This window comes from Candidozyma auris, chromosome 7, assembly GCF_003013715.1.
Source record: "Candidozyma auris chromosome 7, complete sequence".
In the NCBI taxonomy this organism is placed as follows: domain Eukaryota; kingdom Fungi; phylum Ascomycota; class Pichiomycetes; order Serinales; family Metschnikowiaceae; genus Candidozyma; species Candidozyma auris.
The window spans coordinates 508,972-525,034 of NC_072818.1; the positions used below are offsets into that span (position 1 = coordinate 508,972).

The 16,063-nt window shown below is 45.0% G+C and overlaps 7 protein-coding genes across 7 annotated transcripts; 4 read left to right on the top strand and 3 right to left on the bottom strand. All coding sequences in view use genetic code 12, as the record gives it.

Moving 5' to 3' along the window:
- Nucleotides 1-250: 250 nt before the first annotated feature.
- On the top strand, nucleotides 251-928 carry CJI96_0005343 (uncharacterized protein; the record flags this gene model as incomplete). Its single annotated transcript, XM_029036338.2, has 1 exon — nucleotides 251-928. One exon carries the CDS (start codon nucleotides 251-253, stop codon nucleotides 926-928), a length of 678 nt encoding a protein of 225 aa, XP_028889229.2.
- A 50-nt stretch (nucleotides 929-978) lies between these two features.
- On the bottom strand, nucleotides 979-6,738 carry CJI96_0005344 (putative RNA helicase; the record flags this gene model as incomplete). Its single annotated transcript, XM_029036339.2, has 1 exon — nucleotides 979-6,738. One exon carries the CDS (start codon nucleotides 6,736-6,738, stop codon nucleotides 979-981), a length of 5,760 nt encoding a protein of 1,919 aa, XP_028889230.2.
- A 1,493-nt stretch (nucleotides 6,739-8,231) lies between these two features.
- Nucleotides 8,232-8,555, bottom strand: CJI96_0005345 (uncharacterized protein; the record flags this gene model as incomplete). The annotated part of the gene is made up of 1 exon (XM_029036340.2): nucleotides 8,232-8,555. The coding sequence occupies one exon, from the start codon at nucleotides 8,553-8,555 to the stop codon at nucleotides 8,232-8,234; it is 324 nt and encodes a 107-aa protein (XP_028889231.2).
- A 460-nt stretch (nucleotides 8,556-9,015) lies between these two features.
- HAS1 (ATP-dependent RNA helicase HAS1) lies at nucleotides 9,016-10,713 on the top strand (the record flags this gene model as incomplete). Its single annotated transcript, XM_029036341.2, has 1 exon — nucleotides 9,016-10,713. The coding sequence occupies one exon, from the start codon at nucleotides 9,016-9,018 to the stop codon at nucleotides 10,711-10,713; it is 1,698 nt and encodes a 565-aa protein (XP_028889232.2).
- A 394-nt stretch (nucleotides 10,714-11,107) lies between these two features.
- On the top strand, nucleotides 11,108-12,115 carry CJI96_0005347 (uncharacterized protein; the record flags this gene model as incomplete). Its single annotated transcript, XM_029036342.2, has 1 exon — nucleotides 11,108-12,115. One exon carries the CDS (start codon nucleotides 11,108-11,110, stop codon nucleotides 12,113-12,115), a length of 1,008 nt encoding a protein of 335 aa, XP_028889233.2.
- Nucleotides 12,116-12,144: 29 nt separating this feature from the next.
- Nucleotides 12,145-13,803, bottom strand: CJI96_0005348 (uncharacterized protein; the record flags this gene model as incomplete). Its single annotated transcript, XM_029036343.1, has 1 exon — nucleotides 12,145-13,803. One exon carries the CDS (start codon nucleotides 13,801-13,803, stop codon nucleotides 12,145-12,147), a length of 1,659 nt encoding a protein of 552 aa, XP_028889234.1.
- Nucleotides 13,804-15,588: 1,785 nt separating this feature from the next.
- Nucleotides 15,589-16,053, top strand: CJI96_0005349 (DNA-directed RNA polymerase III subunit RPC17; the record flags this gene model as incomplete). Its single annotated transcript, XM_029036344.1, has 1 exon — nucleotides 15,589-16,053. One exon carries the CDS (start codon nucleotides 15,589-15,591, stop codon nucleotides 16,051-16,053), a length of 465 nt encoding a protein of 154 aa, XP_028889235.1.
- Between the last annotated feature and the right edge of the window lie 10 nt (nucleotides 16,054-16,063).

Genomic DNA, 16,063 nt, shown 5'->3' on the forward strand with positions numbered 1-16,063 from the left:
CATCGAAGTGAACGCACTCAACATCTCTGCCTCGTTACTGGCCAGCATGAGAATCTTTAAAAGATATCCCAACTACAATTTTTAATTTTCTTCTCTCGTTTCCCTCCTATTGCCATATCACATATGTCTTCTACAGATTTCGATGAATTTCCGGCATACAACCCCACGGCTTCTCCAGATCCATCAACCTCTTCGCATCCCATCGCTTCATACTTATCATATCACATAATTCCGACACTCCCTCCACAAGATGCCTAAAGCCGGTGGTCGGCACGACCGCTACAATACAGACCTCAGTGACGTGTTTGGGTCTACTGTGCGAGTGAAGAAACAAATCAAGTCCATCCAGAACTTGCTCCAAAAGGAAGACTTGCCAGCCGATGTCAGAGTGGAGAAGGAGCGAGCGTTGAAGGCGTTGAAGGTTGACTTAAGAAACAGACAATTCGACTTGAAAACTAAAAAGCGGGCCCAGAAGTACCATATGGTTCGGTTCTTCGAAAGAAAGAAAGCTGTGAGAAAGCTAAAACAGGCTACCAAGGCTCACAAGGAAGCCGTTGACAACGAGTCCAAGAAGGAAATCAAAAAGGCAAGAAAAGTTTTGAAACATGCTCAGATTGACGTTGCTTACGTGTATATGTTTCCAAAATCCGAGAAATATGTGTCCTTATATCCGCCAGAGCTCAGTGAAGAAGCCAAAAAGGACGAAAACGTCAGAAAGGGAGCCCAGCTTACTGACGAGAAGAGAAACGCTTATCGTAAAAAAATGGAGGAACTTATAGACAAGGATAAGCTCCCCTTCACTTTTGAGGATGTGTTGGCTGGAAAAACTATTCATGTGGAAAACACAACCTTGCCGGAGCCAGACGAGGAGATCGATGCTCCTCAGGAGCCACAGCGAGAAGAGCAAGAGGACGACTTCTTTGAGTAGACACTTCGCTCCATTCATTTGCATCATGTATATTAGATTCTCACGACCTTCTATTGTAATGTAATTGTAGATTCGTAGCTGATGTCCATGGCGTCATTGATACAGGTTACAACGACTGGTTGCCCTTTCATGTCGTCAAAGATTTCTAAAGAGCACGAAACTTTGCCCTTCTTTCCAAATAGTTTAGGAGATGCTCTCTTGATTAGCAAAAGCTCGTTTTTTTGTGTATCTGAAATAATAACGAACCACGACTCTCTCTGAGGTTTGGGGAAGTGTGGGGCATACATCTTAAAATCCTTATTGAGTGGGAGATTATCATGCTCTAGCTCGATGTCTAAAGACTCCGGTGTTTTTTGATGCACCTTAAATTGTCCAGTTGGCAAAAGCGAGGCAATCCGAACAAACTCCTTGACATTGGCCTTCTCATCGAGGTCTTCCACGCCTAGCTTCTCTGCCAACTTATAGAGTTGGCCCTTATTGTAAGACCCAATTGTTTTAAGGTCTATCCTTGACAGTTTCCAGAGCGTTTGTACGGATAAACCAGGCAAAGCTGCCACAGGATCCTCGTCATACCAAAGTCGTTGCTTGATACATTGCATCAACTTCACCAACGTCAACACAGCTTGAAAGTAGCCAAGCTCAGAGGCAACATCGATGTAAGCTTGTAATATACGCAACGCCTGATCCAATACAGACACAGTGTCCTGGGCATAGTCTGCAATCGGAAGGTCGACACGGCTCATGAAGGCCTGAATTAATAGGTATGCCTTTACATGAGGGTCCCAGATAAACTCACATTCCATATCCTCGGCAGGATAGCGCATGGCCTGAGACATCTCCATGTTGATGAGCTCCTCACCGTGCCTTGTGGCGAGCTCATCGTATTCCGTTGCTTTACACAAGAGCTTCAAGCAATCCCTAAATGTCGAGTTGGACAGGATACTAGCAAGGACTGTCCGAATAGTGTAATGCGACAAATAATAGTAGGACGACACTTGAAGAAATGGTGTAGGCACAAGTTTATCCTTTCCAGTGTACGTGATACAGCGAGACTCCCTAAGATTTTCAATAGACTCATCAATGAGGCCACTCAAATACTTAGAGATTCCCGCATCGCTCAAGTCAGTTATTCCGTAGTATGTTGGGTTGTTATGAGCACGTCTGTATAAGAAAGTCCAAGTCAAAAAGTCAAGTGCTTCTTGGCGTGTCTTGATAGTACCACTAGCAATTTCAGCACCGATGTGATTGTCCAAGACCTTGTGGAGAGATGATTCAACAGGGAACCCAATGTTCAAGAAATGCTTGTAGAACACTTTTTTGGACTCTTTAGTAAATACAATTGCAGTACCGCTGGTATCGAAAGCTGGACGTCCCGCTCTTCCCATCATCTGAAGGATGTCAGTCAAGTCCATGTCTTTGTAGTCTTCAATCTTGGAGTCGAAGAATTGTGTACCTTTGATAATTACCAAATGCGCTGGCAAGTTAACCCCCCAAGCTAATGTGGACGTGGCAATCAATATCTGTATCTTACCTGCCTCAAAAAGTTTGTGTGCAATTTGACGATCGGATTCCACAAGACCAGCATGATGCAATCCCATACCAAATTGCAAGGAAAGTTTCAATTTTTCATCCCTGACGTTCTCCAAAACCTCTGTGAGCTCCAAGTCCTCCATGTTTACAAACCGTCTAGGGTTCAGCTCCATTCCACACAAATGAATGAGGTCAAGAGCAGTTAATCTTGTTTGACGACGTGAAGCAACAAAGATCAACACGGGCTTGGTGGGAGAATGCTGCTTAATTGCCATAAATGCTGGTTTGTTCATCGATTTCATCAAAGGACAAAAGGCCAAGTTATCTGGGAAGCCGTCAATGTACATTTGCAATGGAACTGGACGAACAGATTGTGGGAAGTTGAAGAGACCTTCTCTAACACGAAGCCAGCCAGCCATATCGATGGCGTTTGAAACAGCTGTCGACATACCTAATAATCGAATGGGCTTTTTCGTTTGCGACGAAATGTAGTTCATACGACTAACAATCATCTCCAAAATGGGACCTCTGTCACTCGCCAATAAATGAATTTCATCCATTATCACCAATGAAACCTCTTGCACAAATCGTCTGGCCTGCCAATTACGTGATATACCATCGAATTTTTCTGGTGTAGTGATGATGATATCGGCTTCTCTTACCTCCCTGGCTTCTGGTAAGGAGTCACCTGTCAATTCAACAAGCTTGTGACCGGTCTGCTTGCATATCCTAGCTCTCCAATCCTCTACTCTTTCTCTCACTAATGCCTTCATAGGAGCGATGTAGACCACTTTTGATCCTGGAAATTCCTGAAAGGCGTGCCAAATGGCCAATTCGGCCACGACCGTTTTACCTGAGCCAGTAGGAGATCCAACAAACACGTTTGAATTAGTATTGTAGAGCGAATGAAACGTCATTGTTTGCATAGGGTTGAAGTAACGGAACTTGGACCGATAGACAGCCTCGATTTTTTTAATATGCAAAGCAGTGATAGGAAGAGGCTGTAATCTTAGAAGGTTGGTTCTGACCGTCTCATTTGTAGGTTTGATAAGATGTTGGAACGAGACTGACTGCAGCGATTCAGACCCAATCCAGGTATCCGATAATACTCTCACTACGATTTGAGCTGGAGGTGGATTCGAGAGCGGTATCATGAAGTCAAGTTCGTGTGGATTCCTCATCGAATTTCGACGCAAGATGAACTTCTCAACATGGAGAATCTTCGTATCTTCTGATTCCTCGACTGTGATCCAGAAGAACTGAGCGTTCCCATGGTAACGTTCATCCCAGACGAAATCAGGCTCCAAGACCACATGCATTCTGACAACATTACTGGTGATGGGAAAGATCTCAGAGTCAATCCCAATATATGGAAAGCGACTCAATAAACGGTACAAGGTCTTTCCTGAACTAGCATTGTGGACTAAGTCACCCAACTCCGGAGCAGATAAATCACGCAACGTTTCAATAGATGGATTCTTTGCACGAATGTTTTTCAAGACATGTTGAGGAAGATCAAACTGAGCAAGTGGATGGTCAAATGCCCACATTCTCCTGTCCACAGATTTGCAGATAGAGAGAATTGCCTTTGAGAATGCACCCCAACGACGGTTAATCCCAATAAGAAATAGAGCTCTGCAGATTCTTGCGGAATTCTGTGCCACGTAATTCATGTCCGATATCAACGCCGAGTCCTTGAGAGGAGATTGCGACACAAATGCTTGAAGAAGAATATTTGTCTTCCAAGGAGCTGACTCCGCCTCACCAGCAACCTGACAAGGAGTCAGATTTTCAACAAGCGTTGTCAACTCTTGTTTTTCTTCCTCTCTAAACTTGATGTTATCAAACTCGCTGCTCATACTGATCATCGACAACAAGTCCGCCTCAGTCGCCAATGGATTTATCATCTGGTTGAAGATCTCGACAGAGTTATTGAGTAAGTAGAAATCTGAGGCTATTCTACCCAAATCTTTGGGAATTAGTGCCCCAGAATTCTCATCAAATACAATCATTTGAAGTTCATGGAGCCTGCGGGCGGCATCAGTAATCATTCTCCTTCGTCTCATGGTGAGTGTTGGGTCTTCCTCGAGTTCCCTCCATTCAATTGCGTAGGCGAACGGATTCTGTCTCATTCTCACCATCATGAATGTGTACCCGAGCCACTGAACACCCTCATCAAGTGTGGTCACTGTACCACGAGAGACTTCTGCATTCAAGTTATCTATGAGCTTGGCCAGAAGCTTAGATTCGATGGGGTGTTGCTGTGAAAGCAAAGACACATAGTGGTCTAGACGATCACTCGTCGTACACAAAATACCAGTACCAAACTTCTCAAACTGTGGCCTACCAGCACGACCAAAAATCTGGATAACGTCTGAGATACCCAAGTCAACGAAACCACCTTGCTTTGAATCGTACACTTGCGTCCCTTTGATAATAACAACGGCAGCTGGCAAATTCACACCCCAAGCCAACGTTGCAGTACAACATAGAACTTTGATCGCACCACTCAAGAACATTTTTTCAGTAAGGTTTCTATCAGAGCGAAGCATACCGGCATGATGTATGCCAAATCCGTACTGGAATAGCTCCCTCATATCTTTGTTCCTGTTCTTAGCTCCCATTTCTCTTTTAAATCTGTCGTAAGAGTCACACAGATCCGAAGCATCAAAATACCCAAGGTGTCCTTTGGCTTGAGCCATGGATATGAACGTTCTCGATGCCTTAATTGTTTCTTTTCTTGAGTGCACGAACACCATCACTTGTTGACCTTCTGCTATGTGATCGAGAAGTCTGTCGTACGATACCCTATCAATGTTTTCTCTCGCAGTTTTGGAGCCAGCCTTACCTCGAGCTCCCAAAACTTCCTGTCTAAGGGGACAAGGACGAAACAGTTGGTCAAAGAAGAACATACCAATGTTTCTGTTCACACCCAAGAAGTCAGCCACATCCACGTAATTTGGTAAAGTTGCCGAAAGGCCGACTACTCGGATCATTTGTTGTGTGGCTTCAACCTGGCGCAACGTTCTTGCCACGAGAGTTTCAATGACGGATCCTCTATCTTCGTGAAGTAAGTGCACCTCATCTATAATGAGTAGTTTCACTTTCGCAACAAGGTCATCATCGCCGCTCAGCTTTCTCGTCACCACATCCCATTTTTCAGGAGTTGTGACAATAATTTGGGTAGACATTATTTCGGCCTTACTTAGCTGCATGTCCCCAGTGAGCTCCCGTACTGTAATGCCGAGCCATTTCAACTTCTGGGCGTACTTCTCAACGATCTCAGCAGCAAGAGCCTTTAGCGGAGCCACATACACTATCTTGAACTCGTTGTAGTCTACGTCTATCACACCGTCATCGACCTCAGATACAAACTGTCCAATGGTATGTAGAATGGTAAGCAAGGCCACATCGGTCTTACCAGCACCGGTGGGTGCACAAACGAGCATGTTTTCGTTGGTATTATATGCAACTGGGTACACCAAACTCTGCATTTTATTGAGTGTCTTGTAATTGGAGAAAGTGCCTTGGCACAAAAAGTCAAGGTCAGCGACTTTGACCAACTGGGAGTCCTTGATGTACTTGTTTGAGGTATTCTCCGGATACGGTATTATGAGCTCTTCGTGTGTGGGATAGCTTGCTCTCGTGGTGCCTTCAGGTAACAGATATGACTTACCAGTGATTGCAATTACGTTGCCGACATCAGGCTTCTTGAAAACGTGCGGATACTGACCTTTATGTACTGCTTTAGGTAGCAATGGAGCCTTTTTGCTTTTCTCTCTATTGGATATAAGCAATTTCACCCTCTCTTCTGGAGATAATGAGGCGGGATCCACTAGCGTTTCCATCTCCTCTGGTTCATTGAGTTCCTCTTTGTTCTGAATAATCTTCGAAATCAACTCAAACTCCTCAAAACCCAAAACATCAAAAAGTGCCGATTGAAGCTCTTCATCGGTATTGTTGCTATTCACGATCCCACGAACGATGGTGATGGTATCGTTTTCGTCTTTTCCTCGGGATAGACTCACTCTTTTGCACTCTTCGGCAATTTCTTTGCCCATTGAGGATCCTGAGGATTTACTCTTGAGTCTGCTGATCTTGCTTACATCCAAGTTGTCGAATTTCTGCAAGAATGAGTCCGCAGAAACTGAAGGTGGAGTCTCTTTATCGATTTTCGGAAGCTTACTTCCGCTCGGGAGGCTCATGCTCAGCAAGAGCTCCATCATAGGAGCCATAGCTTGCATGTACAGCTTTGTAGACGTGACTGAGTACTGGGCCATACTTGCTATAATGGATCTCTAGGTGGCAAGAAAGATCTTGTAGGGAAAAGTGAACTTGATATTCCTGCAGACTGATGCAAGTCTAACAAGGAAACAAGTAGGAACACCCTTAGAAAAGGTGAAAAAGAGGAAAGATGAGGTTTAAGAAGATAGGGAAGCTTGGAATCAGTTCTCGAGAGGGTGATTCTTCTGACCATTTGTGTAGATCTGTATGAATTATAAAGCGTGACAAAAAAACTATACAAAGTAAGTGAGTGGTGGGAAATGAATGGAAAAAAAGCATTTGAGATTCAGGATAATCTAATAACACTGTCAGAACTGGATTGAGAATCAGCGAATAGATGCTTCCACGAATTATTCGACGTTTAATCATTCGCAATGGATCAGAAAATGGAAATAGCTGCGAAAAGTAAATGTCCACGAAAATATTGAGGTCTGTTATCAGCTTCAATTTAAAAGCTGAACTGCAGTTCTACACAGCAAATCAGTTCTTTTGGAGTTCGAAAGGCCATAACCTTATATCTCTCCTGTCCTTCTTAGACTTCCAAATGACAGGCGTCCCATTGATAATGAATATTACACCAGAGACTGATTTGCTAGGGTCTCTGCTGTTTCACCAATCAGCGTCACGGTAACCACAGACCTTGATACATTTGCCGTTCGTTGACATCGTATTTTTGGGAGTCAAGTAAAAGTCTGATGTGTTCTTCAAATATCGCAAGACTCCTTTGCAGTACAAATAGTGCTGATAGAAGGCCCTGTAGAATACGGTGCTAAAGCATTAGTCATGAATGCAATCTCATATCACACCATGTTACAGGCAATCTTAAGTATTCCAATAATCATTTAATCGAGCTTTCATTCGCGGTGGTACCTGTACCTTTGTCATGACTGTCATGGCTCCGATTCCTTTGGAGTATTTGAGTTCCTTCACGAAGTCATGAAGTGATTACAAGTCCTTCACAATGTGGTAGGGACTGCCGTTGTCTCAAATGAAAGAAAGGTACAAGGAACACAACGAAACAAATTGAAAGCTTTTCACATCGAACACAGCATTGGTTTGTGAAGAAGTGGTTCCAGACATGTCAATTTTGTCTGTTTAGTGTGGTTTAACCTTCGATCTCTTAGACCCATTTTTGCCGCCTTGTTCTCTTGGATGGAAACTTTTTTTTTCCAACTCTAGTCTTGAGATGAGGATACTTTGTCCCAACAAGTGCTTTCCGTATGTTTTGCCCTCTTGCAATGGTTGCAGGTGGTCCTTCCACCAGAGTCGGTGATCACGTTACCAGCGGAAGAAGTGTGATCAATAGGTCGGACTTTCAAAGGAGTGTAGAGGGCTGTGGTGGCCCTCCAGTTGGCTTCGTAGAATTTGTCATTCATATTCATCCCTTCACGTTGCAGGATTCCTTCAATAATTTCCTTTGCACCAGCAGCAGGGTAAAATATTTACCGAAGTTGATCAGGTTTTTTGAGTACAATTCGTCATGGGTGAGCTAGGCGGCTTTGAGGTGAAAACAAACTTCAATAGAGGTTTCTTCACCTTTCGCTCGAAACTCATCCCACTTGTGGGCCCAGGAGCACAAGAACAGTGTGTACACATGAACGTCTAACTTGGCGAGTCTATCATGAAGAATCTTGAAACGATCCAAAGGATCATCGGTTGGCAAGTCAATAGTAGTGATGACAGGAGTGATTAACCCTTTGCCAATGATCCCAGCGCAAATTCTTTTCACATTTACGGAAACGCGTTCTTGTTCATCAGCAGGTAATGTTTCCAAGTAAGCCTTGCCCTTTTCCTCATCATAAAAATAGTTCATATAGTGGAGTTTCTCCCTCAAACCAAATTTATTCTGAGTCTCGTTGCATACATTGAAGATCCAAGTCAAGTAGCCTTCCTCCTCAGCAAGAACACCCGGAAAATGGAATTCAGTTTGGTTGGCGACATCGTTTCCATGCTGGTAAAGATGAACGATTACAGGTGCGCCGTAGAAGCAACAGAAGACATTGCTTAATACGCAAACTTATTGTTTAACTTTGATACTGAATTCAATAGAGAGACGGGAGATTCTCTTAATTTATATATCGCTCTGAAACAGGGGCATTTATATCCGTTGTTTCATATCTGTCCACTGTGCACCACACTGGGCCAGGCAATGCTGTGAGGGTTTCAGTGTGCTAGTAAGAGGTATTTCCTGCAGATGGACACTCGGTATCCTTCAACCTAGTTAACGAATTTCGATGCTCATCGCAAAAAAACCCACCACTAGTGTACTAAGTATGGGGAAGAAGTCCAAATCGAAGAAAGAATCTGCCAAGCAGCCGGAGCTGAAACCACAGAAGAGAACCCACGAGGAGGCTGAGATCTCCGACACAGAAAAACTAATGGACGAAGTTGATGGTGACTTCGACGACATCGCTAAGCTCTTAGGCGATAACGTTAAAGACCCAGATGCCGCAAAAGAGGCAAAGAAGAAAGCCAAAAAAGAGAAAGCTGAAGCTCAGAAAGCTGAACAGGATAAAGCTATCAAGCCCACCTTAGAAAAAACCGCAGAAGACGACAATGAAGAAGGGCTCAACACCGACTTCGAGAAGGCTGATCTCAGTGAGCCTACTATGAAAGCTATCAGAGCAATGAAATTCACAAAAATGACCAAGGTTCAGGCCAAGACGATTCCTCCTCTTTTAGCAGGACGTGATGTTCTTGGTGCTGCAAAGACTGGTTCGGGTAAGACGTTGGCGTTCTTGATTCCTGCTATCGAGCTCTTGTACTCCCTTAAATTCAAGCCTAGAAACGGTACTGGTGTGATCGTCATTTCGCCTACAAGAGAGTTGGCACTTCAGATTTTTGGTGTTGCCAGAGAGCTCATGGAACACCACTCACAGACGTTTGGTATTGTCATCGGCGGTGCCAACAGAAGACAAGAAGCTGACAAACTTATGAAAGGTGTGAACTTGTTGATCGCCACTCCTGGCAGACTCTTGGATCATTTGCAGAACACTGAGGGATTTGTGTTCAAGAATTTAAAGGCCTTGGTCATAGACGAGGCCGACAGAATTTTGGAGATCGGTTTCGAAGAAGAAATGAAGCAGATTATCAAGATCTTGCCTAATGAAAACAGACAGTCGATGTTATTTTCTGCAACACAAACAACAAAGGTTGAGGACTTGGCCAGAATGTCCTTGAGGCCGGGACCTCTTTATATAAACGTTGTTCCCGAGAGCGCTGCACTGACAGCTGACGGTTTGGAGCAAGGTTACGTTGTCTGCGACAGCGACAAGCGTTTCTTGCTTTTGTTTTCCTTCCTCAAAAGGAACGCCAAAAAGAAGATCATCGTGTTCCTTTCGTCATGTAATTGTGTCAAATACTTTGGTGAACTTTTGAACTATATCGACTTGCCTGTGTTGGATCTTCATGGTAAGCAGAAACAGGCCAAGAGAACAAATACCTTTTTTGAATTTTGCAACGCTAAGCAGGGTACATTGATCTGTACTGATGTTGCCGCCAGAGGCCTTGATATTCCAGCAGTTGACTGGATCATTCAGTTCGATCCACCAGATGATCCTAGAGATTACATCCACAGAGTTGGTCGTACTGCCAGAGGAACCGAGGGCAAGGGTAAGTCTTTGATGTTCTTGACGCCCAACGAATTGGGTTTTTTGAGATACTTGAAGGCCGCCAACGTGCCATTGAACGAATACGAGTTTCCCGCCAATAAGATTGCCAACGTGCAGAGTCAGTTGACGAAGTTAATCAAGAGCAACTACTGGTTGCATCAGAGCGCCAAGGACGGCTACAGGTCGTACTTGCAAGCGTATGCATCGCATCATCTCAAGACGGTGTACCAGATAGACAAGTTGGACTTGGTGAAGGTGGCCAAGTCGTTTGGGTTTGAAGTTCCTCCAAAGGTGAATATCACTATTGGAGCGAGCGGCAAGTCGATCGAAAAGAAGCACAAGAAGCAGAGGAGGAGTTAGATAGCATTGTACCATAGGAACTCGAAAATAGACAAATACCACGCAGGTGGTGTAGGTAGACTGACTCATAGGGTGACCAATTTGATAGGGCAGGAGTCAATTGAGACTCAGAATAGTTAGAATACAGACTCCCCTTTGTAAATGGACCATAAAATCTAGTGGCCATTCGCAACCATAGTCGATACTCCAATATAAATTAGTCAATGCCCATACTTTCCCAAAAAGCAAGATTAAGGTACTCTCAACCCGAAAGAACTAAGTCTTCAGATGTATCCTATTCTAAGGAATCTGCGTAATTAACTTCACTGTGGGGAACTCGCGATGCTCATCTCAAAAACTCACTTTCACCAACCTTCGACAACCACAACACCTCCAAATCCACCAATTGCTTCGCATGCGTGCAGGAACCCTTCTACGCCAGCTCTTCCGTGAAGGCGATCTGGCCCTCTGCCGCCCTCTTCGAAGCCTCAACCTGCCGATCCTCCTTCTGCCTTTGATCAAAGATAAGATTGTACACACCCACAACGGGAGCTTGTCTCATAACGAGATCATTGGACAGCCAAAACGCATGTACTTGTCGTTTGCCAAGGGTAAGCTTTCAGATGATCCTGCTGCCAACAAATTTGTGGTGACCGAACCTACTTTAGACGAGTACGTTGCCTTAGCTAGACGAAGAGCTCAACCTATATATGCTATGGACGCCGCTGTCGTGGCTCTGTTGGGGGACATAGATGTTACAGAGCCGATTACCGGAGCCAATGAAGGCTCTTTAAAACGATACTTGGAGGCTGGCACGGGCAATGGGTCGCTCACGTTGGCGATATGCCAGCTTCTACATGGAGCGAATGCGCTCGCCAGACACTTTGACGACACCTCACTTCGAGGGGCACTTTTACACTCAATTGATAGAAACAAGACTCATCAGGAGAACGGGATTGCAAATGTGTCTGGTTACAAACGTGGAAGGTACTTGGGAGATGTGGAGTTTGAATTGGCAGAGCTGCCGCTGGAGTGGGTGCAAAAGTTTCCTGGGGAGCTCATTCTACACGGAGTGTTTCTCGATTTACCCGACCCACACCTCTACTTGGCTGATCTATCGAAGGTGTTGGCACTTGAAGGCACAATTGTGGTATTTTGTCCCTCGATAACGCAGTTGCTCAAATGCAAGCAGAAACTAGTGCCGGGTCCGAACGAAGAGAAGGTAGATTTGTCATTGATTCGAGCTTTGGAGCTTCCTCCCGGAAATGGAGGAGGAACGAGAGAATGGGATGTTTCGTCGGTCGTCACGAAAGCTACTGGTGAAAGAGTTGATGTTTGTCGTCCCAAAGTTGGTGAGAGGGTAGTTGGTGGTGGATTTGTGGGTGTTTTTAAGCGCAAATCAGTCGATGGAATGTTATATTAGGTCTATTGTACACTTTTAATTATTTGGAATTACTCCCAGAGAAAACTGATAAATCTCCAGCCTCCCTTGGTCTTTTGAATGATCTCTGGGTTCTCCTCGACGGCCTTGAATAACGTCTTCAAGTCCACATCCTCAGATCGTATGACTTTTGTCTTTTTGAAGAACTTCCAAAAGAAGTACAACACCGGAAAGAGTGGTATGACGAAGTAGGAGCTGAAGAAGGACGAGATGTCGAAGTTATTGTTCAAGAAGTTGGTGTATCCGCCAGTGAGGAGAAGAATGATAAAGAAAAAGAGCGAAACGTATGCTCCGTAATGAGCAAAAGGCATTTTGTACGGCAAGTCAGATCGTGAATACCCTTGTGCTTTCAATGCTTTTTGAAGCGCAATGTGGTTGATGTCAATAGCGATCCATGTCACGAGCAAGTTGGCACTGGTCAAGTTCTGGAACCAGCCGAACACAGTCGCTGACTCTTTGCTGGCACTCATAAATGCCAAGGGCATCAACAAAGCAGACGCAATCACACCCCAGTATGGTAAACCGTATCTATTAGTTTTGAGAAAGAACTTGGGGGCCTGACCCCTAGCGGCCAATGCAAATAAATTTCTTGAAGTCTGGGTGATGCCCATGTTAGCAGCTGAGAATGCCGAAGTCAACACAACTGCGTTAATCACACTAGGAAGACCTTTGATTCCTGCTTCGTGTATAGCGATAACAAAAGGCGAGCCGCTGGAGTCACCGGTGGTGTTAGCGATTCTTGGATTGTCAGCAGACAAAATGAGGGTAAGACTGAAGATTGTGAGCATGTAAAGGGCAAACACTCTATAGAAGATTCGCTTTCCTGCCACATAGATGGAGTACCTTGGGTTGCGTGTCTCCCCACCATAGAATGAAATGGCATTGACACCACCGAAAGCGTAAACGGTGGAGCCTGTGGCATTCCACCACGAAAGGAATTTCCCTAGGCTTCCTGACGTATAGTATTCTCTGAAAGGAGTTTCCTTCCAGTAGCGAAACCCGATTCGGTCAATGTTAGGCACACCGCCTAAATCAATGACTATGGAAAGGATCACAAGCCCAGCGATCAAGAGCACCTTAAGAGAGCCAAAAAAGAACTCGACCTCACCGTAAAACCTAATGTTTACGGAATTGCAAGCGACAATGATGATACCGAAAACAGCGATCCATACGGCCGGGTTCACATCGCTCCAGTAGCCCATAATCACCGCCGTGGCCGAAAGGTCCCCCGGAATAACGTGCTGATAAACACCGATCCAGCCAAGGGCAAACGAATAAGCACTATCGACAAAATGGTCGCCGTGTCTGATGTAAGAACCTGTGACAGGCATGAATGTGGATAATTCGATCATGGCGAGCTGGTTCAAACCAACAAGAATCCCCACAAAAAGGTACGAGAGCACCATGCCCACATTGCCAGTCAAGTACAAGGTTTTTCCGCTCGACAAGAACAAACCAGTGCCGAACACATTTACCACAGAGAGCATCTGTAAGTGACGCAGCTGGAGACCTCGGCTAAGATTATTTTCGTCGCCATACACATAATTATCCAGCTGCGATTGAGCAGATGACTCGGATTCGACAACATGGACATCGTTGGCGTCTCCTTTGGACAAGGTGGAGTTCTGTGACGACACAGGGGACTCTTCTATGGAGTCATTCTTGGACATGGAGATGGCTGCGAAAAGGTGCAAGTAGATCTGTTGAAGATGGGTGAGTCGAGAAAGCGAAGCTCACGGGAAGGTTGCTGAAATTGCAATCGTGACTGTTTCGAAGAAGTCACAAAGGGGAGACGATTTTGTCAGCAGTTGAAGCTGATGTCTTAGATTAGGCAACGAAGAGGAGCCGACTGAGGCGGTTAGCGTAGCAACGATGCAAAGGACGTAACCAGAAGAGGTTCAACTTACTGTTGAAGCAAGCACGAAGAAAACAACGAGAAAAGAAGGTGATCTTCAGAAGCGAATCTGTGGGGATGTGTCCTTTAAATCGATTGACTAAGCGAAAGGGCATTTTGACCGCCACAGGTTTCGCAGCCAGGGCAAGCGAAGCGACCATCTGCGGCGCTTACAAAGCAGATCTGAACAAACGGTAAAATATACGAAGAAAAGTAGGAAATGAAGAGGAAGAATAGAATTGAAGGAACAAGCCAGCGCAGTGACATTAGTCCTTGGAGGTTAAGATTCTACGTGCTGCTCTATGGCTGGGGAAAAATCGCCTCCTGGTGAAACAGCCTTACGAGAATGGATGCAAAAAATTTGTTCCATGGCATGCGCCCTGCAAGAAGAGTGGTGCGTTTCAAAAGATTACCAACCCAAGATGTGTCAATGATCCAAGTTCTGCTGGATCTTCCAACCTGGCAAACACGTCAGGCTAATGTACCAATATTCTCCCATTTCGCTTTCTTCCCATCGATTCACCAGCTAGCTTTAGCGCGAAGTCGAACGGCGTTTGTAAGATGATGCCGCCAACAGATAACCTACATGATATTGCAGATGACGCAAAGTCATGGGACTTGGAGTAGGTGACCAGGAGGAGGTGTCTGAGACGGTCCTTTGCGAAGCAGGAAGCAGGTAGATTATTGTAGCAGTGGTGGTGTAGCGAGGGTTGCGTAGGGTGAGTAGTTAGCTTACTGAAGTATGGGCAGAACCGGGGATGAGAGTCGGGTGACTCCATATGGTTTATTAAGGGGCTGGGCCTTGGGAGCATTGTGGGCAGACAACCATCAAGAGGAAAGTACGAGTAAGTGTTGTCGGCTGCTTTTTGATTCTGATTAGTTTCAGTGGGTGAGTGTCCATGGATAAGTTTGTAGGTATTGTTTTCGCAGCCTTTGTGCTGAGGTGATGGGCATCGGCAGGTGTACCTTTTTTAAATTTTTTCTTTTAATCTGGACTATCAGCAAGGAGAATGAATTTCGCTTGTCATTTCCTCATGGCCCAAATTGTGGTATGCTTGCAGCATAAGGTTTAGGTATCCCATGGACCTTTTCGCATCCATTCATCACTTTGGTGAACAAGGTGCAAATGGCCACCAGAGAGTTACACTGTAGAGATCTCATGCTTTGAAAACTAGTGCTAGCACCTCTCTGTCAAACTCGATATATTTGCATGTCAACAGATTCTTCCAGTTCAGTCTCAATTATAGCTCACGAGCTGATGTTGCTGCAGTTCAAGTTTTTGCCAGTCTCGTTCTAGTATCGTGTCTCTTTCCCTACCATAGTGTTTTTCGCAGCCAAGGCATCAGCGCTAGCATCAGAGCTAGCATCAAAGCCAACTCAGAACCCACACATAGACAAGCCAGAAACTGCAATTGAGACATTCTGAACGTCTGATTCCAGTTCTACTTTAGAGGTCTTGTCTTGAATTATCTTCTATCGTTACCTACAATTCATCTCACCTACCACTCTGCCTACCTACTAATTGGCATCGCGAAAAACTCACAACTACTATCTCATCAACATGAAAGTTCTCAAGGAAAGAGTCGCCTTCCTACTGGACTACGAGGTCCTCGAGCACTTGAACGGGCTCAAGGAGAAATACAATTGGACGTTCACGCCCCAAGAGGAGAAGGACTCCAAAAGCAAGCGAAAGAGGTTTACAGGTGCTGGCCTTGACTTGGAGGTCATCACAAGAGACATCACTCTGTGCTTGGGGAAGCTGGCGGCAGGAGAAATCCCTAACACGGAGGCTGTAATGGAGATCATGACATTTTTGAACCAGTATGAGTTGATGAAGGTGGAGAAGCTTCAGATCCTCAATTCCTTGCCGAGGTCCATGGTGCATCTATATGCCTTGGTGGAGGAGTGTGACCAGCGTTTTGATGAGGAGACGTGTGAAGCGATATTGGCAAAAATCAATGAGGTAGTTCCTAAAGCGGAGACAGAAGAGGGAGACGAAGAGGAAATCAAGGAAGAAGAGGAGTGATTCCTCAGTT